This window comes from Ictalurus furcatus, chromosome 12 (assembly GCF_023375685.1).
Source record: "Ictalurus furcatus strain D&B chromosome 12, Billie_1.0, whole genome shotgun sequence".
In the NCBI taxonomy this organism is placed as follows: domain Eukaryota; kingdom Metazoa; phylum Chordata; class Actinopteri; order Siluriformes; family Ictaluridae; genus Ictalurus; species Ictalurus furcatus.
The window spans coordinates 14178049-14205516 of NC_071266.1; the positions used below are offsets into that span (position 1 = coordinate 14178049).

Genomic DNA, 27468 nt, shown 5'->3' on the forward strand with positions numbered 1-27468 from the left:
AGACTCAAAAGGGAACACATCCTCATCTGGGTGACCCCCCCACCTCTTATGCCTTCACAGATAGATCTCATGAATGTTATTCCTATTCATCCTAACTGCTGTGCTACAACCTTTTCTAGGATGTTGGAGATAAAGAGGAGGTTTGATATTGGCCTATAGTTGGACAGCTGACAGGGGTTGAGGACAGAATCTTTAATAAGGGGATTAATTACTGCTAGTTTAAGCAAAGATTTACATACACAGCTAGAGCTAAGGGAAGAACTGATTAATTTTAATACAGTTTTGATTGCTTCTGGTAGAATCTGTTTGAGGAAATGTGTAGGTAAGGGATCTAGTACAGAAATTGATTTTGAAGAGGAAATTAGTGAAATTAATGGTCTTTTGGAGGGGAATAAAGCATTCAAATTTTTTATCTGATGTGGTTATATTGTCATGTACATGGTCACCTCAAATTACCTGAATTTAAGTTAATAGTCTTTTAACTTAGTCTTAAGTTAATAGAGTTTTTTGCCTAATATTTTCATCACTACACCATACTGACTTGTGTGTATGCTTCTGTGGTGGACTAATATTCTTTTATTTAACTTATTCCTATTATTTAACTTTGCTACTGAATTAAATAAGAATCTAGTCTTATTTTTGTTATCTTCTGTTAACCTGGAAAGATATGCTGATCTAGCAACACTAAGAGCCTTTCTATAGCTAAGAAGGCTCTCATTAAATCCAATTGGGAATTTAGTTAGTTGACATTTACGAGGCAGCAGCACAATGTATAAATTCATGCAGATACAGATCAAGAGCTTCAATTAATGTTCACATCAAACATCAGAATGGGGAGAAATGTGATTTCTATGTGTTCCACTCCTGTCAGCCAAGAACAGGAATCTGAGGCTATCATGAGCACAGACTCACTCAAAGTGGAAAATTGAAGAAACTGTCCAGTTTTGGTGAGTATGTGTAGTATCTATATAAATGCAGTGCAATCTAGAAAGCTTGGATCTTAAAGCCCCTGCTGTTCTGAAAACACAAACACACTCCGTGTGAATGCAAGGCCAGTTGAAAACGGTCCTGTGATGAAGCTGATAGTGCTTCAGAAGGACATCTTGACTTGAACTGGTGAATTTGCAGAGTTTACACTGCATGTAGGCTTAGCATCATCCTGGAAAAGTGGAAATTATTTTAAAATTATTAAAAACAATGATAAAAATGCACATAAGGACCATATTCTACATTTTTATATCTTATATATATATATATATATATATATATATATATATATATATATATATATATATATAAAACATAAGAAAAAATATAAGAAAATATATATATATATATATATATATATATATATATATATATATATATATATATATTCTATTTTTATTTTATTTTTTAACCTGAAGTCCACTTATTTTCAAGTGGTGGTCATATCTGAACTCACAGAGACCCAAACACTGGTATTAAGAGGGGGGAAATCTCCGTGAATGTTTTAGTGAAAAAAAAATATATTTAAATATATTTTTTGTGGGGGTGAATTTTGGGGAAATGTTGCAAATGTGCACTAGTGTTGCAAACAAACAAACTGTTTTTCAGACATGAAGTAGAAGTTCACACTACAATTGAACACAAAGCTATACTTGTAATATTTTTTTCAAAAGTTACACTATGTCAGCTATTGTTATGTCATCTTTACTAATACCTAATGAATATATGATATTATAATATTTCTTTAAAAAAACCATTGTAATTTTGCTACCATGGGTCCCAGGGTTTTAATGTGCTAATCATTCTGACTACAACCATCTAAAATGTCTGCACCTCAAGCCATTTTTGCATTTATATTAAATCGTTTTCTTTCAGAAAAGCATGAATATGCTGCTTTCCATGATATGAATCTGTCTTCTTCTTCTGTCTTCTTAAACTGCATTATAAATACATGTCAACATTTATGAGTCAAAACTTCATTACAGCTACCATCCATTTGTCTCTGACCCAACTAGACAAAAAGGACAGTTGCATAAGGATGCTGTTCATAGACTTCAGTTCAGCATTCAACACAATCATCCCACAACAACTGACAACAAAGCTGAGCCTGTTGGGTTAAAACACCTCACTCTGCAAATGGATCCTGGACTTTCTGACCAAGAGTCCCCAGTCTGTCAGGATCGGCAACTCCACCTCCAGCACCACCACACTGAACACTGGTGCCCCGCAGGGCTGCATGCTCAGTCTACTTCTGTTTACCCTGCTAACTCATAACTGTGCTGCAAAGTTCAGTTCTCATCACATCATCAAGTTTGCTGATGACACTACAGTTGTGAGCCTCATCAGCAACATTGATGAGTCAGCATACAGGGAGGAGGTGAACCAGCTCACAGAATTGTGTAGAGACAATCCCATCTCTTAATGTTGATAAGACTAAAGAGATGATTGTCCACTTCAGGAGAACCCAGGTGGACCACTCACCACTGCACATCACTGGAACAATTGTGGAGAGAGTCAAAAGCTCCAAGTTTCTTGGTGTGCACATGATTCAGGACCTCTCCTGTTCTCTCAACACCAGACAGTTTTATCATGTGCAGCAGTAAAAGATCTTGGTATGATTATTGACTTAAGTCTTTCATGTGAAGCTCATGTAGATAAGGATAGCCTTTTTTCATCTCAGAAATTGTTGCTAAGATAAGAAACATAATGTCACTACACGATGCAGAAAAACTAGTTTATGCTTTTGTTACCTCTAGGTTATTGTAATGCCTTACTCTCTGGATGTTCCAGTAAGTGAATAAACAAGCTCCAGTTAGTCCAGAATGCAGCTGGAAAAGTCCTTACTAGCACCAGAAGATATGCCCACATCTTATCCACACTGCACTGGCTCCCAGTAAAATTTCGCATTGATTATAAAGTACTACCATTGATCTATAAAGCACTGAATGGTCTTGCACCACAGTACCTGAGCAAAGTTTTTGGTGTTTTAAGATATGCCATGCATACTTCAATCAAAAGGTGCAGGTTATTTGTTGGTACCTCAAATAGTGAAGGCTACAGCAGAGGGCAGAGCTTTTTCTTACCTAGCAACACAATTATGGAACAGCCTTACAATTAGTGTTCGGGACTAAGTGGTTAAGTCTAGGCTGAAAACATATTTGTTTAGTCAAGCCTTTTGTTAACAGTTGTTTTCTTAAAGGTAAAGGAGCAGGTCTAAAGGGTTCACAGGCATAGAATGTTGTGGTGAACTGGGATATTTGGATGGTGTAACCTGGAAATCCTCACCTGGAGTGGCTGGCCGCCTTATGTCACAGGGTGCCCTCATGTCTGTTTTACCTTCTGGCTCTCCCTTTTAGTTATGCTGTCATAGCTAGTCTTGCCAGATTCCTTACTTGCACTCATGCAAAGTGCATTGTCCTTAACCATTACGAGACAATTAGTATACCTAATAACCTCTCGCTAACTCTCTCTCTCTCACTCAAGCTACACATGCTACTCCTGAGATACCAGTGATCCTGACCCCTTCTGTTTTCCATGGCAATCACTCGCTATTGCTGAGGATGGCCCTAGAAGGACAGCAAATATCAATGAGGATACTGAGGATGGTATCACTTAAAACCATGAATATAGCTTAGGACCACAATTGCTATGATAGATTTTGGACTGCAATTGCTACAAATAGTTTTGCACTCAAGTCTCCAACAGTGAACAGTTGATAACTTCAAGAAAATAGACTTGATGTCAAAACTTTTATGAATTTCCTGGTTACACAGTTGCACTTTTTGACCATGTAGTACACAGTTTTAGAAGGGAATAATTTATAATCACACTATCTACTGTCACCCAGCAGAGGATGGGTTCTCTTTTGAGTCTGGTTCCTCTCAAGGTTTCATCATCATATCGTCTCAGGGAGTTTTTCCTCACCGCGGTCACATCTGGTTTGCTCATTAGGGATAAATTTGTAAATGTATTATTTATATCCTGAACTAGTTCCTAATGAACACTGTTGTCTCACATCAAGCCTTCATTAATCCAAATATAAAATTCACTTGATTTGCATGTGCTTTTTTTAAAGCACATAATATGTGCTTATCTAACATCATATTCTTTTCTTTTTTTTTGGCTGCTGCTGTGACACCCTAATTTCTCCATCTGGGGATTAATAAAGTATTATCTTCTCTTCTCTTCTCTTCAACATACTCACTGACTACTTTAATAGGAACTGTGCTCCTACTCATTTATGAAAATTATCCAATGAGCCAATCATGCATTGCAATGCTGATGCATAAAAGCATTAAAATAGTTTTAAAATTAAAAGAACGCCCTTTATCACAAAGCCCTGGAACCATGGAAAAAACAGGGCTGCTGGAATAAGAAGTCATTTTTATTCACAAATTCTAACAACAAATAGCAATTTGCAGAACATAACTTTATTCAATTCCTGATCTGCACACCCTGTATAAGCTTTCTAACAAGCTTTATATCTTCTATCTAATGTGGCCGAGTAGCTATTTCAAAGCAGTGATGTCTTTCCCAAATCAAGAAACTCTTGTTTACATTTGACAACAATAGCCACCTAATAATATTTTATCAAATTTATTTCCGGTTTGCGGTTGGGTAAAATATGAATACTGCATCTTCTGTTTGTTTCACATAAATGAACTATGTCCTTGGAGCATGGTTGCCAGGTTCCTCATATAATGGCTGTGTACTGCAAATCAGAAATTAGCATACCCGTTAACTTGTTTTCCACAAAAAGACTAAGAAAGATAAAGTCAGACACTTTTCACATGCCTAAAAATTTTGGGCTAGTCGCAGTACCAATGGATACACAGAGGCTGAAGCAAGTTGGCAACCTTTCTTAAAAAACAAAACAAAAAACAAATAATAATAATAATAATAATAATAATAATAATAATATGCCTACAATTTGGATCTGTATACAGATTTAATTTAGGACGCATTATCTGTTCAAGTCAACAATATGAATAATGTATTCATATTTGGATACATCCATAATAGGAAAAAATTATATACACTATACACACACACACACACACACACACACACACACACACACCGACAGACAACATATCAGTCTTGGAGTCATGGTGCAACCGTAGTGTCATTGGTGCCACCCATAAGCCACTAGCTCCCAGATTACGTCAGTGGCTGTGGCTGCAGCTGACTGCTGTGAGTGTTTGTGCCTGATTCATTCTGTTTAGTGGATCTGTGTATGACAGTCCCTGTCATGTGAGAAGGGCTGTGCACTGAGGTGTTCACTGTAGCATCCAGCCTGTTCTCCAGCTTGACCAAACGGTTCAAGATGTCATCCAATAGCACGGCAATGGTCCTTTTCAGATCAGCTGGGGTAGAAGGAAACAAAATATTTCATATAGAAATTAATACTTAAACTCTGGCTAGAAAATCAATTAAATAATCACATAATTGAATTCATGCATGTTTTGATGTCCTCAGAACACTGACTGATTAATATCAGTTACAAAGTGCAGCTTCTCTCACAGCTGCTGGGTTCAAGTTAAAACATGTTACACAACCTGGGTAACTCTTTGCCAAACAATCCAAGCACATTGAAACAAAACCCCTGCCACTAAACGTAAGGTCTCACCAGTTTTACTTGCACAACTATCTTGCTAATAAGTACTTTGCTTGGTTGCACTCTACTACTGTAAGCTTACTATATAGGTTGACTTCACAAATGTATCAGGTGCAGCAGCAATGCTGGTGTTTTAAAACACTGTCTAGACTTAAGGCCATAGAGCATTCATTTCCATGCACAATGTGTGAGCCATCTTTTAGCCCTCCAGCAGTGAATCGTTTTAGACAACGGAACTGCTTTTTTGGCTGAAAGACTATTTCTGAATCCAGCAGTGATAGTAAGGTGTTTAGAAATCCCAATAATTATGCTGTAACTGTTACACTCCTGTCACCACTACACCCTTTGAACTGCCACTACAATGTCATTTAGTGTCACAGCACTGCGGAGAATGGTCCACCACACAAACAATATTTGGTCAGTGTTGGTGCAATGGCGGTCCCTTTCCATTGAGTGTATGTACAATTGCAGTAAATTAACACCATGTCCAATAGTCCTAACACCAAATGACTTTATTCCCATTTTCGACCAAGATACATTCACAATCCACATTAATAGGAACAGCTGTACATTCATGCAGTTATCTAATCAGCCAATCATGTGGTAGCAGACCCATGCAAAATATAATGCAGACACAGGACAAGAGCTTCAGTTAATGTCCACATCAAACATCAAAATGGGGAACAAATGTGATCTCTGTGACTAACAAAGGCATGGATGTTGGTACAAGATGGGCTGGTTTGAGTATTTCAGAAACTGCTGATCTCCTGGGAATTTCACACACACAACAGTCTCTACAGTTTACACAGAATGGTGCCAAAAACAAACAAAAAAAACATCCTGTGAGCAAATCAAAACCCCCCAAATCTTCAACTGTCTAGTTTCAATGAACCTGTGCCCATGAATTGAGATTCTTGTTCTTGGCTGACAAGAGTGGAACCTGATGTGTTGTTCTGCTGTTGTAGCCCATCCACCTCAAAGTTCAATATTTTGTGCATGCCAAGATACTTTTCTGCTCACCACGGTTGCTAAGAGTGATTATATGACTTACTATATCCTTCCGGTCAGCTCGAACCTGGTCAGAGGAAACCTGGCCATTTTCCTCTGACCTCTCTTATCAACATGGTGTTTCCACCCACAGAACTGTTGCTCACAATGTTTTTTTTTGTTTTTCACACCATTCTATGCAAACTCTAGAGACTGTTATGTGTGAAAATCCCAGGAGATCAGCAATACCCAATACAGCAATGCTCAATACGCAAAAACTCAAACCAGCCATTCTGGTACCAACATCCAACTGGTACCAACATGCCACAAAGTCACAGAGATCACACTTTTTCTTAATTCGGATGTTTGATATGAACATTAACTGAAGCTCTTGAGCTGTATCTGCATGTTTGGTTGCATTGTGCTGCTGCCTCATGATTGGCTTATTACTTAACTTACTGAATGTGTAGGTGTAAAGGTGTTCCTTCTAAAATGGACAGTGAGTGTATAAGTCAGGATTTATGTATACACAAGTACAGTGAATAACCACAGTGCAACCTTAATAATAACTGCAGAGGTTAAGTTATGCTGTAGTACACAATGCAAGAGAGATGACCTGAAATCTGGAAAAATTGTGTACTACAGCACAATATTTTCTGCAGATAAAGTATTTAATAAAAAGACTGAAATGTTGTCCTTTCTCACATGTGCTTTTGCACACTAATTTGCTTTTATCAAAGGCAACTTATAAGCCAGTCAGAATACAAGTCAAGTATCCAACAGTAAAGCATCTGAGCCTTACCATATCCAGCCATTGAGGGGTTGTGTGGCCTTGCAAGCTCATTGTTCTCCGCACTGAGAGCTTTGACATAGCGCTGGCTCAGCTCCAGGATCTGCTGGCGGAGTTCGGCGCTGCTTTGGTGTCGTGGCTGTGTAATGGTGTAATGCAGCAGCAGCAGGCACCAGGCCAGGCCAAAGAGTAAGAGAAAAACACTCAGCCTTTGAGACATGCTCCTACCTCGCAGAAGACAGCCAAGCATTGCTGTAGTCCAGCAGGTATGTTGGCTACCACCACAAGGCCAGTGGAATGGACTGATAGGATAGGATTAAAGATAAACCTGTAAGTGTGTTGTGTGGACTGGAGCTCCAAGTTCGAGTCCAGTATTAGTAGGATGACTGGCAAAAATCAGAACCAGAAAAAGCAGAACATAAAGCTAAAGGAAATTGTTGCAGATCAGGGCATGACTACAGATGGTAATAAAGATATCCAAAATAGATCTAAATGTGACCACCACTGAATCCACCAGGGAAATATCAGGGCATTTGGGTAGGTCTAAACTGAATGGCAGCTGGAGTTTGAACCACTCCCAACCTCTGGTATCCTGATCAGTCCTGGGATCTCATACTCAGTTTGATCCATTTGACAAATTGCCTAAGAGAGAAACATACATATAAAGCACAATACTTGGCACTAGTATTTACACAAAATTCATGAAAAGGTACTGTACAGATTAAATCACATGAGCTTCAAGCTAAAAGGATAATATACAAATTGCAGCTATATATTACTGGCTATCACAGAGACAATCATCATCATCTTTTGTCAGTGAACAAGTGTTTTAATCGAGCAATAAAATCACAGGTGGAGGGCCTGGGTTTAATTATGCAACAGAGAGAAATACGACCATGTTGCTCTGCCTGACCCCATAGTGACCTCTCCGATATGTTCCCAACAGTCTACACAAAACACTAGCTCATATTACCAACTGTACCTTTACTGTAAAGTTGAGATCATGCTTGACTGTGAAGATACCACATTTATCTTTTAAAAGAAATCATCATCATCATCTGCTAGGCTGATCTTAGCACATCTCTCTCTCTCTTTTCTTTTTTAAACAAGCAAAAGCACATTACCAAAAACATTAAGATTAACAAACATGAAGCAAAAACATTACCACCAAAAGAATGTTGTTAGCTGAAAAATGAAGGCTGATAAATATTGTTTATGCTTCTTTTTAATTACAATTACACACCTAATTGGCAAGTAAACTGCTGAATATTTTCCTACAATACTCTCCCTTGTGTTCTGTCACTTTGCACTGCTGACTACTTAGGAGCTGAGCTGATGCTATATTAGTGACTGTTGAGGCTTGCTGCATCATCTGTAACAGGGATTCTCAAAATGTTTGCGGCCAGGAATGCCTTTAACTATAATATAATTTACATAGACCCCATCAGAACAGATTTATACGCATGTATTTTAATCAACATAATTCAAATACATATAATATTTAAATACAGCCCCTCTGAAAGTACTGGACCACCAAGGCCAATTCTATTGTTTTCACTATACATTGAAGACATTTGTGTTTGAGATCAAAAAATTAATGAGACGACAGATAACAATTTCGGCTTTAATTTCCTCATATTTACAACCAGATGTGTTAAACAACTTAGAACATGGCACCTTCTGTTTGAACTCACCCATTTTTTTTTTTTCAAGTGATCAAAAATATTGGAACATGTGACTGATAGGTGTTTCTTGCTGCCCAGGTGTGGCCTGATAAATTAATGGTTAAACAATTAATAGCTCTGAATGTCTACTTTTGCTTTGCGCCCTAGGTTTCACCTATGAAGACTGCATTTGTTGTTAAAAATGATAAACCAACATGAAGACCAGTGAGCTGTCTATGGGAGAAAAGCAAGCCATTTTGAAGCTGAGAAAAGAGGGGAAACTCACTGCACAAGCATTGGGCATAGCCAATACAACAATCTGGAATTTCCTGAAAAAAAAGAACCCCCCCTAAAAAAAAAAAACAACAAAAAAAAAAACACTGTTGTACTAACAACCAGACATGGAACAGGTCAGCCAAGGAAAACAACAGTTGATGGTAGAAACATTGTGACAGCTGTGAAGAAAAACCCCAAAACAACAGTGAGATCACCAACAGCCTTGACAGGGCAGGGGTGAAGGTTTCAAAATCCACCTTTTGAAGAAGACTTCAAGTGCAGAAATATAGAGACCATACTACAAGATGCAAACCTCTCAGAAACAGTAAGAATCAGAAAGCCTGATTATAATTCACAAAAAACAAATACAGAAATGAGCCACAAAAGTTCTGGAACCAAAATCAACCTCTATCAAAGTGATGGAAAGGCCAAAGTCCAAAACATACATGCTCATCTGTGAAACATGGTGGAGGTAGTGTCATGGCTTTGGCTTGCATGGCTGCTTCTGGAAGAGGCTCACTAACCTTTATTGATGATGTAACTCATGATGGTGGAATAAGAAATAATTCAGAAGTCTACATTTTGTCTTCTAATTTACACAGAAATGTATCCAATCTAATTGGGAGGAACTTCATCATGCAACAAGACACAAAAAGCATTATCAACACAACAAAGGATCTCTTTAGGGGGAAAAAGTGGAAGGTTTTAGACTGTCCAAGTCAATCACCAGACCTTAACCCAGTTGAGCAGCAGTTCACCTCGCGAAGAGAAGAACCGCCGCCCCCCCTCCAAAAAAACAACAAACAAACAAAATAACTGAATGAAGCTGCAGTACAAGCCTGGAAAAGCAACACAACAGAAAAATGAAATTGGCTTGATGCAGTTATTGCAAGCAAGGGATATGCAACCAAATATTAAGTATTATTTACTTTAAGAGTATCTGTTCCTTACTTTTGCTCACCTAAATATCAGATGGTCTGCCACCAAAGGTGCTATGTTTTAAGTCTTCTAACACATCTAGATGTAAATATAAGGCAATGAAATTCTGATCTATCGTCTTGTTTTCATCTTTTGATCTGAAACCCAAATGTCTTCAATGTATAGTGAAAACAACAGAATTGGCCTTACTGTTCAATACTTTCAGCATGACTGCATTAGGCTCATTATTTAAATGTGTACAATAAGATACAGTAAATATACTCACCAGACACTTTATTACACCTGTTCATTCATGCAATTATGCATTCAGTATTATTGCATCCCATTACGGCCACAATTTACCACCTTATAATGGCTACTTCCAGCATGATAATGCCCCATGTCACAAAGCACAAGTTGTCTCAATCTGGTTCCATGAACACAAAATGGTGAATTCAGTGTACTTCAGTGGCCTCCACAGTCAACAGATCCAATAGAGCACCTCTGGGATGTGGTAGAAAGGGAGATTCACAGTATGAATGGTAAATCTGCAGCAAATAAATGATGTCAAAATGGACCAAAATCTCAATGGATTCTATGGATTAAAAAAAAAACCCAAAACAACAACACGCTTTACTACACATTAGTTTGAGCTGTTGCTGGTGTCTTAGTGTCTTTCCTGGGTTGCTGTTTGGTGAAATATTAGCTAAGCATGTTTATTTGGTATTAATCAAATTTCAGCCATTTTGATTCTGTAATTCTGTTAAAAATCTAGACTCCTACATGTTAGGAAGGAGGACAGGCTTAAAATAACTACCACACAAATCTACAGCCTTGAGCTACAGGGTATGGAGAAGAACAGTAACGGATCATTAGTGATTTGTAATTGAGCTTCACATATAGGACTTCATAGTATAGAGGGTATGCATGCGATGTCACGGTAGCCGGAACTCGCCATGGTCACGCCCACTGAGTTGCAAAAAGCAGCGTGAATTCCATGAAAACACAGAAAAAAAACACATCTAAAATGGGAAAAGCTATTGTGAGATCAATTGTGTTAACAGATTCAACAAGAGCTCTCTCTTTACAGAGTGCCAAAAAAAACAAAAAAACATTCACTCCTTTTTTACTAAGTGGAGCAGTGTAAGTGTAAGTTCTTTTGGCATGTGGTATTCATGTTGTATTCATGTTGTACAACAATGAATAATTTGCTACATATTTCTTTCTAAACGCTGCCTATTTCCATTGATGAATAATGGGGGCTCATTCATTCTCGGACAGTGTTAGTTACAAACAAACTTGGACTATCTAGCTTACGGTTTACCAGATAAAATTATAGAATAAAATTAAAATATTTGTACGTATCTGTCCATATATAACCAGAATGTTTATTGGTGTTCTTGTCACTTTAATTACTCCAACAAATCCCGCCTTGAGCTAGGACCAAGCTTCAAGGCTTTTGTATGCCTTCAGGCTTTGCTTAGTGTATTTACCCGAAATCAGGTACATATGAATGTCGGGAAAACTGATTTCTGGTCACATGCCAATGTCCATGGACCACAGATTCTTGGGCAAGCTGTTAGGGTCACTGTTGAATCCAACTGCCTTTAATTTAAGCTGATAATCGTTAGTTATACTAGTGTTTTCGCAGCTTCCCCTATCAAAACCAGCCATTTTGCTGGTTGTTTTGCCACTCAGTACAGTCGAGGGGGCGTGTTCTGGTAGGGACGTGACGTCAATGTATACCCTCTATATCAGGGGTTCTTCAAGCTGTCCTGGAGGACCCCCAGCACTGCACGTTTTGTATGTCTCCCTTATCTGACACACACAATTCAGGTCTTGTAGTCTGTACTAATGAGCTGCTGAGTTATCAGGTGTATTAAGATGAGGGAGACATACAAAATGTGAAGTGCTGGGGGTCCTCCAGGACAGGTTTGAGAAGCACTGCTCTATATTATACATTCCTGCACTAAATAAGAATCTGGTTCATAACAGGGTCCCAGTTTTAATGCTATTCATCTTTCTTTAACTCAGTCAAAAACAATATCAAACATGATCGCCTTCATTCTTCTTGAGTTAGGAGATGTCAGGCTGTTCACACCACATGTGTTGTTTTTTTTTTGCTGAGGTTGTGTAAAACTTGCTTCTCACTGGGAGATCTTACAGCTGATTCAATACACACACGCCAAATGACATCTACATTAGCTAGCATCGTTTCTATTAATCCAGCGTGGCAACACTAAGCAAAAAACACCTCAGACCATTACTAAGGCATTTGTGTTTATACATGTAACTCTTTCATATGTTAAAATGTGACGCTTAGCATTATGCTAGCTAGCTAACTGGCTAACTTGAACAGTATCTAGTAGTTTACTCACCAGACCAGCTAACCATGCAGACAACAGCGACACAACAATCAAGAGGTCTTCTCGTTTCACAGCTCGTTACAAGTGCATTTTGTTAATTGTATTCAGTTGTTGTGGTGATGTAGATGTTGTTACCTTGATCCAGACAAACAGTTCAGCAAACAAGAGCAGCAGCGCTGTGTTTCCAGGACTTTATGGTTGGCAGTTTTCCCACTGTGAAGTCACACAGGAACAGGGGTGCGTTCAACGGATATGTGGTGAAAGGTTTCATAACCGGAAACTGTGTCGTGTCGAAATTTGCTCTTACTGCACAACTTCATCTCTAAAGCGTAGTTTTACAAAGTGTTATGACAGGTACAGGGAAGGTTTTGCTTTAATGACACAGACTCCACAAGCTTGACGGTCCATGTTAGATCAAATCCATAGGTGTGTCAACTGAATGTGTGCTTTAATGGAAGGGAAAGGACTTTTGTACAAAGGAATTAACATAGTCAATACTACAAATTTGCTTAAATTTATATAAGGACCTAGAAATTGCGCAACATATTGAATATTGAACAGTAAAAATGTTGCAGATTTCCTTTTTTTGTTTTTCAAAATTAAAAAATGTACTGTTTATTTCCAGTTTTAAAAAATCTCAGCTTTTCAATGTGGCTTTTCATTACCAAGGTGTCACACAAGAAACATCTCATGATGGGTAAAAGCAAAGAGCTCTCCCAAGACCTTTGCAACCTTATTGTTGTGAAACATATTGATGGAATCGTATTTCAAAACTTCTGAATCCTACAGTAAGCACCGTTGGGGCCATTATCCGCAAGTGGAAGCAACATCACTCCATCATCAACCGGCCACGCACAGGAGCTCCTTGCAAGATTTCTGACCAGGGAGTCAGAAGAATAGTTAGAAGAGTAGCCCAAGAGCCAGTGACCACTTGGAAAGGGCTCCTGAAACACTCGGAGGCAGCAGGTGCCATTGAAAAAACAATAGGCAATGTACTTCACCGCTCACGCTCACCCGCAAGACTTCATTACTAAAGAAAAGGCATGTCGAAGCTCGTTTAAAGTTTGATACAACTCATATGGACAAGCCTATGTAATACTGGGAGAGTGTAGTCTGATCAGACAAGAGCAAAATTGAACATTTGGCTTTTATACTACACACAATGTTTGGAGAAGAAATGGCACTGCACGTCACCCTAAAACACTATAGCAACAGTGAAGTTTGGAGGTGGAAGTATCATGGTGTGGGGCTGTTTTTCATCACATGGTACTGGCAGACTTCATATAATTGAAGGAACGATGAATGGAGCCCTTTAGCGGGAGATTCTTGAGAAGAATCTGCTGCCATCCACCAGGATGATGAAGATGAGACGTGTGTGGACCTTCCAGCAGGACAATGATCCAAAGTATACAGCAAAGGAAACTCTCAATTGGTTTCAGAGAAAAACAAATCAAGGTGTATAGAGAGGGGTATAAATAAGACAGGTTCCACCTGAACTCCTTACGCAGGCTCTAATCATTGGCATCCAATCTTGAACACTTAATACTAATTTTATAGATTTGAAGGTGTGATAAATGTAGGGTGTACTTCCTTTTTCCTTGTGCCTGATCTGTTTTTTGTTCATTTAAATTATGAAAATTAGTACAAAAAAGTCAATTTTATGTGTCATTTGATAGTGTATCAACTTTGTTAATAGGCACTGTTTCAAAGAGGATCAAATGTTTAAGCTTGTCCAAATATGTGTAAAAAAAAAAAAAAATCCATGGTGTGTACTTATTTCTTCACATGACTGTACAACATGTAGTGGTCCAATCCATGCAGGCCCCACTTTGCAACACCTTGCACAGGACTTAAAGCATCTGTTGCTAAAGTCGTGGTGCCAGGGGCAGCTGTGGCTCAGGTGGTAGAGGAGGTTGTCCACTAATCGTAGGGTTGGCGGTTTGATTCCCGGCCCACATGACTCCACATTCTGAAGTGTCCTTGGGCAAGACACTGAACCCCAAGTTGCTCCTGATGGCAAGCTAGGGCCTTGCATGGCAGCTCTGCTACCACTTGTGTGTGTGTGTTTGAATGAGACACAGTGTAATTTTTTTTATATAAAAGTGCTATATAAGTGCGCCATTTACCATTTGGATACCAGGACACACCTTCAGAGATCTTGAGTCCATGGGTTGACGGGTCAGAGCTGTTTTAGTGGCACAAGGGGGACCTACACAATATTAGGTTGGTGGTTTTAATGTTCTGGCTAACCAGTGTACATAATTAATATTAATCCTTATTATTTTCTTCATGTTGAAATTAATACATAATTATTTAGAACATGCACACCTTCACACTTTGGGGTATTCTATTGAACATTTGTGTTCTGCAACAATACTAACATTATTTTATATTATATATATTTTTTATTATTATTTATTTAGAACTTTTATTTTGTTTTTGTTTGCTTTGCCCCGTTTCACAGACTTCAAATACATAAAATGTTACTGAATGGTCAGATGGTATGATGGCAGATACAATATATTCATCATTTAAATTTCAACAGCCTTATGTTTTAAAAGTTTCATTTTATTTGTCATTAAACTTATGTTACAGGTCCCAGGCGTGAGACCCTTTGGACAGATCAATTCACCTGAGAAAACAGGATTAAAAGGATGAGACAAAACGTGGCTGGCGTTCACGAATGCCTCTGAATTCTCCAGTAACACTGCCTCCTACCGGTAGCAACAGGCAATGCCAGACATGCTCACATTGTAATGGAAAACTTGAAATTGAAGTAGTATAGATGTTTACAATTGCAGATCCAGATATAAAAAAATGACATTAAAAAACTATATATAATATATATAACACAGTGCCCTCCACTAATATTGCCCTTGGTAAATATGAGCAAAGAAGGCTGTGAAAAGTCTTTACTGTTTAACCTTTTTATCCTTTATCCTGTTTAACCTTTTTATCCTTTCTTTAAAAACATTCACAAAATACTCTGCTCTCATGGATATCAAACAATTGCAAACAAAACACAGGTTTCTAAAAAAAAATCTGTTATATATAGGTGAGCAACAATTACTGGCACCCTTTGTCAATATTTTGTGCTACCTCCCTTTACCAAGATAACAGCTCTGAGTCTTCTCCTATAATGCCTGATGAGGTTGGGCAATACATGGCAAGAGATCTGAGACCATTCCTCCATACAGAATCTCTCCAGATCCTTAAAATTTTGAGGTCCACGCTAGTTTGCTCTTCTCTTCAGTTCACCCCCACAGATTTTCTATGAGTTCCAAGTCAGGGGACTCGGATGGTCATGGCAGGACCTTGATTTTGTGGACAGTAAACCATTTTTGTGTTGATTTTGATGTATGTTTTGGATCATTGTCCTGCTGGAAGATCCAACCACAGCCCATTTTAAGCTTTCTGGCAGAGGCAGTTAGGTGTTCAATTGATATCTGTTGATATTTGATAGAGTCCATGATGCCGTGTATCCTAACAAAATGTCCAGGTCCTCTGGCAGAAAAACAGACCCAACACATTAAAAAGTCATCACAATATTTAACCGTGGGCATGAGGTACTTTTCCAAATGGCTACCTCTGTGTGTGCCGAAACCACCTCTGGTGTTTATTGCCAAAAAGCTCTACTTTGATTTCATCTGAACATAGAACCCGATCCCATTTGAAGTTCCAGTAATGTCTGGCAAACTGAAGACGCTCGAGTTTGTTATTGGACGAGAGTAGAGGCTTTTTTCTTGAAACCCTTCCAAACAACTTCTGGTGATGTAGGTGAGTTCAGATTGTAGTTTTGGAGACTTTCTGACCCCAAGATGTTACTAAATTCTGCAAATCTCCAAGTGTGATCCTTGTAGATTTTTTGGCCACTCGAACCATCCTCTTCACAGTGCGTTGAGACAATATAGACACACGTCCAATTCCAGGTTGATTCATAACATTTCCAGTTGATTGGAAATTCTTAATTATTGCCCTGATGGTGGAAATGGGCATTTTCTTATAGCCACTTCACATTTTGTGAAGTTCAACAACCTTTTGACGCACATCACAGCTATATTCCTTGGTCTTAGCCATTGTTGGGAATGACTAAGGGAATTTGGCCTAGGCCTATGTGTTACCTCATATTTATACCCCTGTGAAACAGGAAGTCACAATTCCTGTTCCTAGTCACCCAGGGGTACTAAAAATTTTAAATATATTTGAAGTATATTACATTGATATTTTTTTCATATGAATTCATAGGGGTGCTAATAATTGCCAATAACAAGATTTTTTCTTATAAACCTGTGTTTAGTTTGCAATTGTTTGATATCCATGAGAGCAGAGTAGTTTTGTAAATTTTTTGAACAAAAGATCAAAAGGTTAAACAATAAATACATTTTTTTCACAGCCTTATTTACCAAGGGTGCCAGTATTAGTGGAGGGCACTGTGTGTCTGTATGTACACACACACACACACACACACACACAAACAAATGACCACACTTTCACTGTAATTACTTTGAACAGAAAGCCATTAAAGATACACCACGCCCCCTCCAATGGCGTCACAGCAATGAAAAACACTTAGTTGCTAGTGTCATAATAATACGACATATCATATTGTTTTGTTCGGTACAAGGCTCTCGATTTGATATGTCTGCGTATCTAACAATACATTCAACAGACTGCATAATGAAGTTGGTTATTCTTCATAAAGTACCGCTGATATTGCTACACGAGGTGTAATGAATATTTCAGTTTCATTAAGCCCATGCTCCTGCCTCTGAGAAAGGAGCTTCCTCTTGCTTCATAGCTCTCCCAAACCAGTACTGCCTTTACATTCCCATCAGCCCCCCTTTTATTCTGTTAATCATTCACCAGACTAGTCCATTATATCAATAACTCTAATAATTCAACGGACCGGAGTCAATTATTCCGCTTATACCACACTTACCACACCTCAGGACATGGTTCAGATGTTTTATTGCAAGACATTTGTCAGAGAGAGAGTTTTTTTCTTTGTTTTATTATTATTATTATTATTATTATTATTATTATTATTATTATTATTACTATTATTATTATTAGAACTTTTGTTTTTGTTTATGTTATGATGATATAAAAATAGAACATATAAAGAAAGAAATATCGATAAGCCTACTTGTTCACAGGGATTTTCGTTTTTTATTAGCCTACTGCAGAAAATACAACGAATAAATAAACAAATATTGATACTTGTTCACCGGTTTATCACACCTGCGCCCGCTCTCTCACGCTCTCTCTTACTCTCTCTCCCAATAACTACATATCAATGGCTCAAGCCGCTTCTCTTCGTGGCCGCATTACCACCTCGGGTGCGCATTATTTTTCTAATAATTGAATGGCCCGCCGTCAATTATTACCTACATATTTCTGGAAAGTCGAAATGTTCTGTCATTTTGTTTGTTAAATGTGTGTGCTGCAATGGACAGTAAGCTAAACTTTTTCGTTGTTTCAGTTAATTTGGCGAAGTGATATGGAACTGTAAGGCGGTCAAGACCTGACTGGAACTACTTTAGCTGTGCATTTATGAAAAATAATTGCACACCTCAGCACGTCTGTCGGCCAGTGGCCAGGTGTCCAGAAACTTTGGCCATATAGTGTAGTAGTATATTGGTTGAAAATAACAGCTATCTGTGCATATAACTGTCAAAATGATTTTATTGATGTATGTCCCACTGAAGAAATATTCATTATAATAAATCAGTTTGACCATAGAAGAATAGAAGAGACATAATTTGTGTGCTTTTTGGTGACAAATACCAAATGTGAGTTTAACTATTGCATGAACAATACTTCAACTTTCATTATTCATTAGGAAGATTTCTGTACACAAAATAACAGGTGTCATTTTAGCCATTAGAATAATAACAGAATAATCAAGGTGACTTTAGCTGCTTACTCTGAAATAATTAGAGACATTAAGTGAACTCTCATGTGCTATGTCCAATAATTCAGTGTGTATAAAACATTTTTTAAAAAAATCAGTCACCTCTTCGAAATGTAGTGGTTTAATATCACAATTATACCACACCAGTCAGTAATGTTTTTTCTTTATTAGTGCTACAGTGCAGACAACAAACATAAATACAGGAAGTCTATATATCTACTGTATATATACATAGGGGATGCTGGGGATTACATGCAAATCAATGATGTTTTATGATCTCATGAGCAGTAGATGAAACCATGCAGTTATGTTCTAAACAGACCTAACACTGTTACAAACTCTTTAACTAACAAGTTTGGTGTATCCTTGTGCTTGCTAGAGATTTACCACATATGAGAACAAAAAAGTTCAATGCAATGGAGTGGTGGAAGTAGCCATTTTTGATGTCATAAGTTATTGCCTCTAAGAGTGATGGAAATGTTGACTGAACAAGCATAGACATATTTGTCTACACTGACATCACCACATCAAAGGGTCATCATATCTGAATGGGAAAAAAGTCAGAGCACACATATACTTTTATATATATACAAATTAATAAATTAATGCAGTAGCAAAACACTTTTTTATTACTGTTTATTTTATAAGGTCCAAATAACAAAACTGAGAAAATAAAGGGTCAAATTACATTATTTGTGAATCCATAAGTAGTATGTCACCAGGTCAGGAGTCGGTTTCTACATTTTACCTGGACTGCAGTCGTATCTCTGCCTCTCCAAACAGCAGGTCTGGGGTTAATACATCAGTGTTGGACCTTTTGCCATACCTGACAGATGGAAGGTGACAGAAGAAGTTTAGCTATGAAGAATGTTTTGTCTGGCCAACACTTTTTATGCAATTATTCACCATTCAGCATTTATTACATCCATTTGAGTTTATTCATGATTTTGTTCAATGTAAATATGACAAAAATGGCCATTTGGCACATTCTCTGTAAGGTTTTTCAGTGTCTTGTGTGTCTGTTTTTTGAAGACTGAAAAAACATAAGTATTTTTCATAATCAAATATTATTAGAGTATTTTTTTCTTCTGTCAAGGAACCCAATTAAAATAAATCCGCTGCAGCTTTACATCACAGCTGGCACATCTTTGCACTGTGAAAGAACTGCGTCAGACAGAACCTAATCTGTAAGGCAATGAGTGGAAGGCTCTTAATTACACAATCAGTGGCATATTCTTCATAGATTAATACCAGTCTTTGAAGAGTACACTGGCAAGACAAGTAGCCTAATTTTTTTACAGAAGCAAGAATCACTTATGCAAAGAATTTCTTTTCCATTGCTTCCTCCAAATTCAATAAAAATTCTTTTAGCGCTGTTGGTTATCCTGCAGCATAATAAGTCATAGTACAGTGACAGCAATTCATTCAGTAGATTACAGTCCTTCAAATGACAACATTTGATAAAGGATGTAGGAGGAGTGATTCATATTCAGAATACAAAACACTGTGCTAGCATGGGATAGCAGGCTTATATGTTCCAAAGGTTCCTGGGAATTATGCACATATTGTGTGTGTATGTGTTTCTGGAAACATTGTGCACTGGGCATGTGTTGGTTTAGAGGACTATATTAAACATCTTATATCTAAAGTCTATATTACATTTTACAGAACACAGATGGCTTCCATGCAAAACGTCCTGTTTCTCAAGATGCAACACTAGACTTTTTCCATACTTTTCCCTTGTCCATAAGTCAGGGAAAGACAATCTGCACAGCTCACCTCTGCCTCGTTATGAGGTTGATGTAATGTCTCAATGCGGAGTAATACTTGGCTAGTTCCTCAACAGGTGCGTCCTCTCCTGGGTTCTCCGGCTTTGTTGGATATCCTTCAGCCAGCACGCCCAAACACACAACAAGCAAAATGCACGCGGCCCAGCCGACACACACGTTTGCACAAGGACGCATCTAAAGTCAAACCATAACGAGAAACACAGATGTCAGAGTAACTGAGAAATAATAATTAATAAAAAAGAACATTCAGTAAGCCAGTAGAAATAACTCAGTAAACAGGTTTAGAAGGAACACACACACACACACACACACACACACACACACACACACACACACACACACACAAACATTCTCGTGAAAGTTTAATAGAATCTTTTGAAGAGATTACAACAGGAAAATGGGATTCAAATGAAAATAAAACCATTAAAGGGATTTGGGTGAAGAACAAAAAAAAAATATGCGTGCACTGTAATCACTTTTTCGTTTAAGACACTGAGGATATCTGTAGATGAGTGTATAGCAAAAAGTGCAGTGAAGTGCACAACTTTTTCACTGAAACATTTTGGGAATGGGAAATAAAGTATTTCACCTTCTGCGCAAGCAAAAAAAAGTGCTCTTGAAGCCATCATGTTTTCTTATATATGTACATTTTGTTTTACAATTGAAAGTATTTTTATGTAATTGAAGCTATTAATCGTCCAATAATGTGGTATTCCATGATGTTTCATGGTGTTTAAGATGATTTTCTATTTCTAAACTGACTTGCATGTTCTTGCGTCTTTCAAAAATTCAAAGTAATATAAGTTAGCATCATTCTGATTAATAAACGTCAACGCTTGTACGTTTTGAATACGTTTTGCATACATACATACATATATACATATACACACACACACACACACACACACACACACATATACACATATATATATATATATATATATATATATATATATATATATATATATATATGGCTCCTGTTTAATGTTGGATCCAGTTACTCACAGTTAGTTGATGTTCTGGTTGTCTTCTCCCCTTCTTCAGCTCCTGGGTGTAGAGTTGAACACTGTGAAGCTGGGAGTCGTGCCTCGTGGGGGCTGATGGTATGTGCTGGGTTTATATAGTATAGCGCGGATCGTGCGGTGACGAGAACGCGCTCCATCAGTACGCGCGCGCACACGTCACTTGTCGTTTACGTCGGTGTGACGAGCTTCTAGAAATGGTTACTACTTGGATTAGACTTTTTGCAAAGCTTTTATGTAGTCAGATAGACTAAATAACAAGCTAGCTTGTATTTGAAGCAGCGCATGAAAGAATAAGCTTTGACGCAGATCCGATTATACTCTTATAGCTACTCTGAATGCAGGAAAAAAAGGCTCGTTTAAAACCATTTGCGTCGGGAACCCTGTACAGCATACATAAATATAAATATAGATAGGCCTATACATTATACTAATTTTGTTTCAGCTTTTTTTTCAGCAAACGTATTCAAAATGCACAAGCGTTGACTTTTATTGATCAGAATGATGCTAATTTATATTGCTTTGAATTTTTAAAGACGCAGGAACACACAAGTCAGTTTAGAAATAGCAAATCATCGTAAACACCATGAAACACCATGGAATACCACATTATTGGATGATTAACAGCTTCAATTATATAAAAAATACTTTCAGATGTAAAAGAACATGTATATGAAGAGTTCTATTGCATTAAAAATACACTTAAATTTAACATTAGTGGTAAATTACAGTTTCCTAAAGTATATAAATCTCTGTAGATTATGAGAATAACTTGCCCATGCTAATAGAAACAAAGGTTTTTTTTTTTTTTAAATACTCAAAACTCCAAAGCGAAATACCTCATCTGTGAACCATAATGAAGGCAGTATCATGGGTTTGGGAATTTGTTTTTAATCGATATATAACTGCTGTCAATGAGTCACAAGCATCTGAACTGTTCAGATCTAACCAAATTCCCCTGAAACCTACTGAATTACAGAGCAAGACAATAAACCCATAAACACTCATGACACGAGTATGGAGGACCAAAAAGTGAAGCAAAGATACCTTGAATCCAGTTCACAAATGAGTCACAGATATCATGCAGTTGTGCAACCAAATACTAAACAGAAAACTTTTGTTTAAGATGACGAGTTATTCCTGAAACAGAGGAGACTATGGATAAAAAGCCTTTCTTTGTCAGCAGATAAACACAGGTGTCTTTCAATGGGACAGATACAGTTGGTGTGTCTTTAAAGTAGTTTTATAATTACATGCTAAGAGATAAGGTCAGATATCCTGTCACGTTTTATTATACTCGAATATTCCCTTATTAAGAATGTGTAATAGAATAGTCCCCACAAATGTGTCTTGGATCACAGCTCCTGGGTTCGATCCTGAGCTCAGGTTACTGTCGGTGCAATTTTCAATTTTTATGTCCATAAACATACTGTACTAATCTGCCTTTTGTTGTGGGTAACTGTGTGAATGTGTGTGTGTGCTTTCCATTGTCATATGACTATGTTCACTGTGAGTCATGAATGTGCATCCACACTGCTATCTGTGCTGTGTTTGGGAGAGGGGAATAATTAATCCGTTATGCTGGAAATGTTTGAAGCGCAATACAGATACATAATATTTGATTTTAAAATGAACAGTATTTTACAGTAATTATGTTTATGATTGACATACAATATCTTATGCTTGCCAAGCATGATCTCTCACAGGATTTCTTCAAATCTGCAGAGTTTCGCACCAACCTCCAAATTTACCTGCCTGTGATTTTCTAGTAATTCTGAAGACCTGGGTTAGCTTGTTCAGGTGAGTTTGATTAGGGTTGGAGCTAAACTCTGCAGGACAGTGGACCTCGAGGGCCAGATTTGAAAGAACCCTGCTCTATCATGATTGGTACAGGTGTACAATTGGTATGTGTGCATAGATTTTATCCAAATATGGAAGTACAGTGTTCAGTTGGGTGTTTTAATGATGAACAGTGTTATAAACAGAGCTGTGGTGTTGTTTCATCTGTGATAAAAGCAGTAAGTGACTTCTGAGCTGTTGTCAATTAATGATTTTATCACAGGAGTGACTACAGCTCAGAAGTCACTTAATGCTTTTATCATTAAAAGCTCAAGTCAGGTAGCTATTATTTTGAAATGACCTCTCATGGAAATAAAGTAATTGGTTTAACATAGGAAATGGTAACAGGAAATAGTTGTGAAAAACTGAATTTGAATGTCTTATGCCTAAGTGTATACAAATCTTTGGGCTCAATTGTAGATCATTATAATTGACTTAAACATAAATTTCTATTTTCCTTTTGAAATTGATTTACTAGAGAGGGAATGGGTTTGTTCATTTGTTTTTCACATATTGAAATGACAAAGACACTCATAAGATCACATCCCTTCAAATGGCTATGCAAATTTACTCTTAGCAGAATGTTAAATTTCACTTACAGTGTGTGTATTGTGTTAATTAATGAAGTTAACTGAGTATCCATTAAAATACAACTGAAAGACCAATGGAGAAGATTAAAAATAAAAGTTATGTACAATGATTCTGGAACCAATTGTTGAGATGCCTTCATAACAACATGCCAAATTCAGCATTTTGAAGGCATGTATTGTCAAGCAAGTGTTTAATACTGGACAGATTTATTCACTCACTGAGCACAGCTTTGTGCCATTATAATAGCCTCTGAATCAACTGTCAAACACTACATCATGGTGAGAGCAGAGCACCGTTATTCCTGTCCACAGAAAACAGGAGTAACCACAGGAGTACAATTATGCTAAATCAAATCTCTGCCTCTCCCTCATCCTACTTGATCTGCCTGACCTACTGACTCATAAGGTTTTTACTACTAGAGGGAATGAGTTAAGTGATTTGATTGTGTGTTTGTTTGAGACAGGTGAAGTAGTCTTCACATAAATTGAACCCAATAACATACACGGAGATGCAATTACATACATAACATCAAATCAAACAGTCCAATGACATTGAAATGTCATCTTTCAGATGAGATGCTTTCTGCTCACTTGGTACACACTTCTGTAACCATGGAGATAGTTGTGTATTTATGTATGTCTGTTTTTCAAGAAACAAAAGCTTAGACTACTGCTCAACTTTCACAATTTCATACATGAGTAAGGGCCTTTTTCAACATACCAAAATGTGTCAGAACGAAAAATAAATTACTGAAAATGAATAAATGAATGAATGAATGAATTAATTAAACTTTCTTCCTACATTTAATTCTAATTTTGTAAATGTTTAATGCAAAGCAAGCAACAACAAATGCTGTAATCCTTACAAGTAGCGAAACTCACCACCAAATGTTCCTACATAGTGATATTACTCAGAAAAGCTCAGACTATAGCAAAATATTTGTTACAGTCATCAGTTCTACATTGTTACAGGAAATCAGAACCATAAAAGTAAGCTAATATTGGAAGAATAAGCAGCTTCAGAGCTGCTTATTCAGAGCTTCAAATACATTATACTATTATATATATATATATATATATATATATATATATATATATATATATATTATTGAGCACCTGTTTAATATAAGACCCTATATAACACAAATGGTTATGTCTGTTACATGCAGAGATTATTATATAAACCTGGGTAAATGTGGTTGCTGTTGCAGACCTACACAGTCACCAAGAAAACAAAATCTTGGTATCATTAATAACAGAAAGCAAACAAAAATAAAAGAATTAAAAAATGTAAAGTAACTGAACTGCACAGCTTTATACCATTTACAAAGGAAAACATCATCTGCATTAAAAATGGAAGCTAATGCAAACAAATATTTACAAAATGTGCCAAGTATCTCAGAAATACTCATTACACACCAATTTCAGTGTGAAATTGCAGTTTCCACCTAATGCAAAAGACAGTAATTCAGTCTGATTTTGAAATTACCTAGAGATTAAATCCCTTTATATGCACCAATTTGATGTTGTAAATCCAATTAGATACGTATGCGCTGCCCTAGATTTTTAACACATACAGTCACATCCATAAATAGTTGAACACTGAAAAAAGTTATTATTTTCACCACAGTATAATGGAGTTGAAATTAAATAATGAATAAGAGCTCAAAGTGCAAACTTTTTGTTTTAATTTGAGGGTATTTACATCCAAATCCAAACCTTTTTATATGTGGTTCCCCCGAAACAGTACAGATGGACAATGACCCGAAGGATATACTTCAAAAGCAACTTAAGAATTTTTCAAGGCAAAGAAGTGGAATGTTCAGCAATGGCCAAGTCAGTCATCTGAATCCAACTGTGCTGCAGTTCACTTGCTTAAGGTAAAACTGAAGACAAAACACCCCAAGAAAAAGCAGGAAGTGAAGACAGCAATGGCCTGGCAGATCATCACCAGGGAAGAAATCCAGCATCTGGTGATGTTTGTGGGTTCCAAACTTCCGGCAGACATTTACTGCCAAGGATTTTCAACCAAGTATTAAAAATGACAATTTAATTTATAATTATGTTAGTTTGTCTGATTACTTTTGTTTCCTTAAAATGGCCACATATAAAAAAAGTACTGTGATTACTACTCCGTTTACCCAATTTGGATGTACATACTCTTACAAAACTTTTTAAAATTTGCATATACTTGTTTGTAAAGGTGCTCATGGTACCTACATTACTACTAAAGAGGAACGGAACTTGAAGAGGTCCACATTTATTTCCTTAGGACTTGGCTGAGTTGGTTGGTATCAAGAGCAAAAAGGCACTGACTCTAAAGTACAGACCCTCCACACATGTTTTTTTGTTTGTTTGTTTGTTTGTTTTTCCACACCATTCTGTGTAAATTCTAGAGATGGTTGTATGTGAAATTCCCAGGAGATCAGCAGCTTCTGAAATACTTAAACCAGCCCATCTGGCACCAACAACGATGCTACAGTTAAAGTAACTGAGATCACAATTTTCCTTATTCTTATGTTTGATGTGAACATTAACTGAAGCTAGCTCTTGACAGGTGTCTGTATGGGTTTATGCATTGTGCTCCTGCCACATGATTGGCTGATTGGATAACTGCAATTAATCGCTTTTCAGAAGCGATTGGAGATCATTCATTTTCAATGAGAGCTGGAGACTTCCGGAGCGACATGAGCGATCGTGGGCGACTAGATGTTGGACAAAGTTGAGAAAGTTTAACTTTATGCAAATTGGAGCGACTTGGTTAAGCGAACTACCAATGGGAGTGAAGACAGTGGAGCGCACGTGATCCGTGATCCGCCATGCTGCCTGCGGGTCCGAGCTGTTCTGTGGACCCGCACAGTCCGGCGCTTGTGCTTTCACCGCAGAGGCTATGAGCACACACTGCTGCTCCTTCATCTCGTAGGATATGATGCATATATACCCAGGTGAATTTTATATACAGTCGCTCTCCTTCCTGAATGTTTAATTTTAGCGGCAGGAAAACCGGTTTGTTGTCAAAAGGTGGAATTCTACTTGCGCCACCCACCGATAAAGGTTACTATGGCAACCAGTAGTAGGCACATATACAGGTACTTCATAATACAGCGACGGGAGACTTGCAGCGAAAAAAAATGGTTGTGTGTATGTATGTATGTATGTATATATGTGAACGTAGCTTTAGAAAGAGTGGCAGTAAACCGTTTGGGAGCCGAAAGACTCGGCTCTTATTGGTGAGCTGAACCAAATGATCTGACTCACTAAAAAGACTCGGAATTGTCATCACTCCTACCTGTTATACCGACTCTGCGTCCATTCTTGGCTTCTGATTGGGCCATACCGGGCTTTGCTTGCGTATTATTGGTCGCTAGGTATTCGACTCGGTCCTGTCCCCGCCCACTGTGTTCTGCAGAGATTCCATTTTAAAAACTTGTGTGTCAGTACTAGGAAGTAGCCAAGGACACTGGCGACACTGATTTGAAGGCGAGGTAGAAGTATGAAACCTATCCTAGATGGAATATCCTTGGAGGAGTAAATGATGATGATGATGATGATGATGTTAAAAATAACAAGAAGACTTTAACACAAAAGCGCTTCAGGTATGTTTATGTAGCTTTACCTAGTCCCAGGGAAACTTTCAGTTCTGCTTCAAAGAAATTAGAGTAATCCTTTTCACACATTGAGTTAATAAAATGAACTTAAATGTGGGT

At 37.5% G+C, this 27468-nt stretch overlaps 2 protein-coding genes across 6 annotated transcripts; both read right to left on the reverse strand.

Moving 5' to 3' along the window:
* Window positions 1-4090: 4090 nt before the first annotated feature.
* Window positions 4091-12861, reverse strand: ccdc126 (coiled-coil domain containing 126). Of its 3 annotated transcripts, none has more exons than XM_053638648.1 (4): window positions 12742-12861; window positions 10527-10744; window positions 7395-8024; window positions 4091-5354 (listed from the first exon to the last, which is right to left on the reverse strand). In XM_053638648.1, the coding sequence occupies exons 3-4, from the start codon at window positions 7630-7632 to the stop codon at window positions 5149-5151; spliced, it is 444 nt and encodes a 147-aa protein (XP_053494623.1). In that variant the 5' UTR covers window positions 7633-8024; window positions 10527-10744; window positions 12742-12861; the 3' UTR covers window positions 4091-5148. The 3 variants fall into 3 exon arrangements, with proteins under 3 accessions (XP_053494623.1, XP_053494625.1, XP_053494624.1); XM_053638650.1 differs by having other exon boundaries at window positions 10527-10788; XM_053638649.1 differs by having other exon boundaries at window positions 12619-12861.
* Window positions 12862-18485: 5624 nt separating this feature from the next.
* Window positions 18486-27086, reverse strand: npy (neuropeptide Y). 3 transcript variants are annotated; one of them, XR_008387206.1, is made up of 4 exons: window positions 21316-21742; window positions 20300-20484; window positions 19209-19346; window positions 18486-19064 (listed from the first exon to the last, which is right to left on the reverse strand). XR_008387206.1 is itself a non-coding variant. In XM_053637583.1 (4 exons), exons 2-4 carry the CDS (start codon window positions 20482-20484, stop codon window positions 19040-19042), a joined length of 288 nt encoding a protein of 95 aa, XP_053493558.1. In that variant the 5' UTR covers window positions 27051-27086; the 3' UTR covers window positions 18486-19039. The 3 variants fall into 3 exon arrangements, 2 of the variants coding, with proteins under 2 accessions (XP_053493558.1, XP_053493557.1); XM_053637583.1 differs by lacking the exon at window positions 21316-21742 and adding an exon at window positions 27051-27086 and having other exon boundaries at window positions 19269-19346; XM_053637582.1 differs by having other exon boundaries at window positions 19269-19346; window positions 21316-21741.
* Window positions 27087-27468: the final 382 nt, after the last annotated feature.

Excerpts from the sequence above, each read along its gene's own strand:
- npy (XM_053637583.1), bottom strand. The coding sequence starts at position 20,484 with ATGCGTCCTTGTGCAAACGTGTGTGTCGGCTGGGCCGCGTGCATTTTG. Across the intron at positions 19,347-20,299 it reads AACCTCATAACGAGGCAGAG|GTATGGCAAAAGGTCCAACA; the intron begins GTGAGCTGTGCA and ends TCCATCTGTCAG. Across the intron at positions 19,065-19,268 it reads GAGATACGACTGCAGTCCAG|ATATGATGACCCTTTGATGT; the intron begins GTAAAATGTAGA and ends TTTCCCATTCAG.
- ccdc126 (XM_053638648.1), bottom strand. The coding sequence starts at position 7,632 with ATGCTTGGCTGTCTTCTGCGAGGTAGGAGCATGTCTCAAAGGCTGAGT. Across the intron at positions 5,355-7,394 it reads CCCCTCAATGGCTGGATATG|CTGATCTGAAAAGGACCATT; the intron begins GTAAGGCTCAGA and ends CTTCTACCCCAG.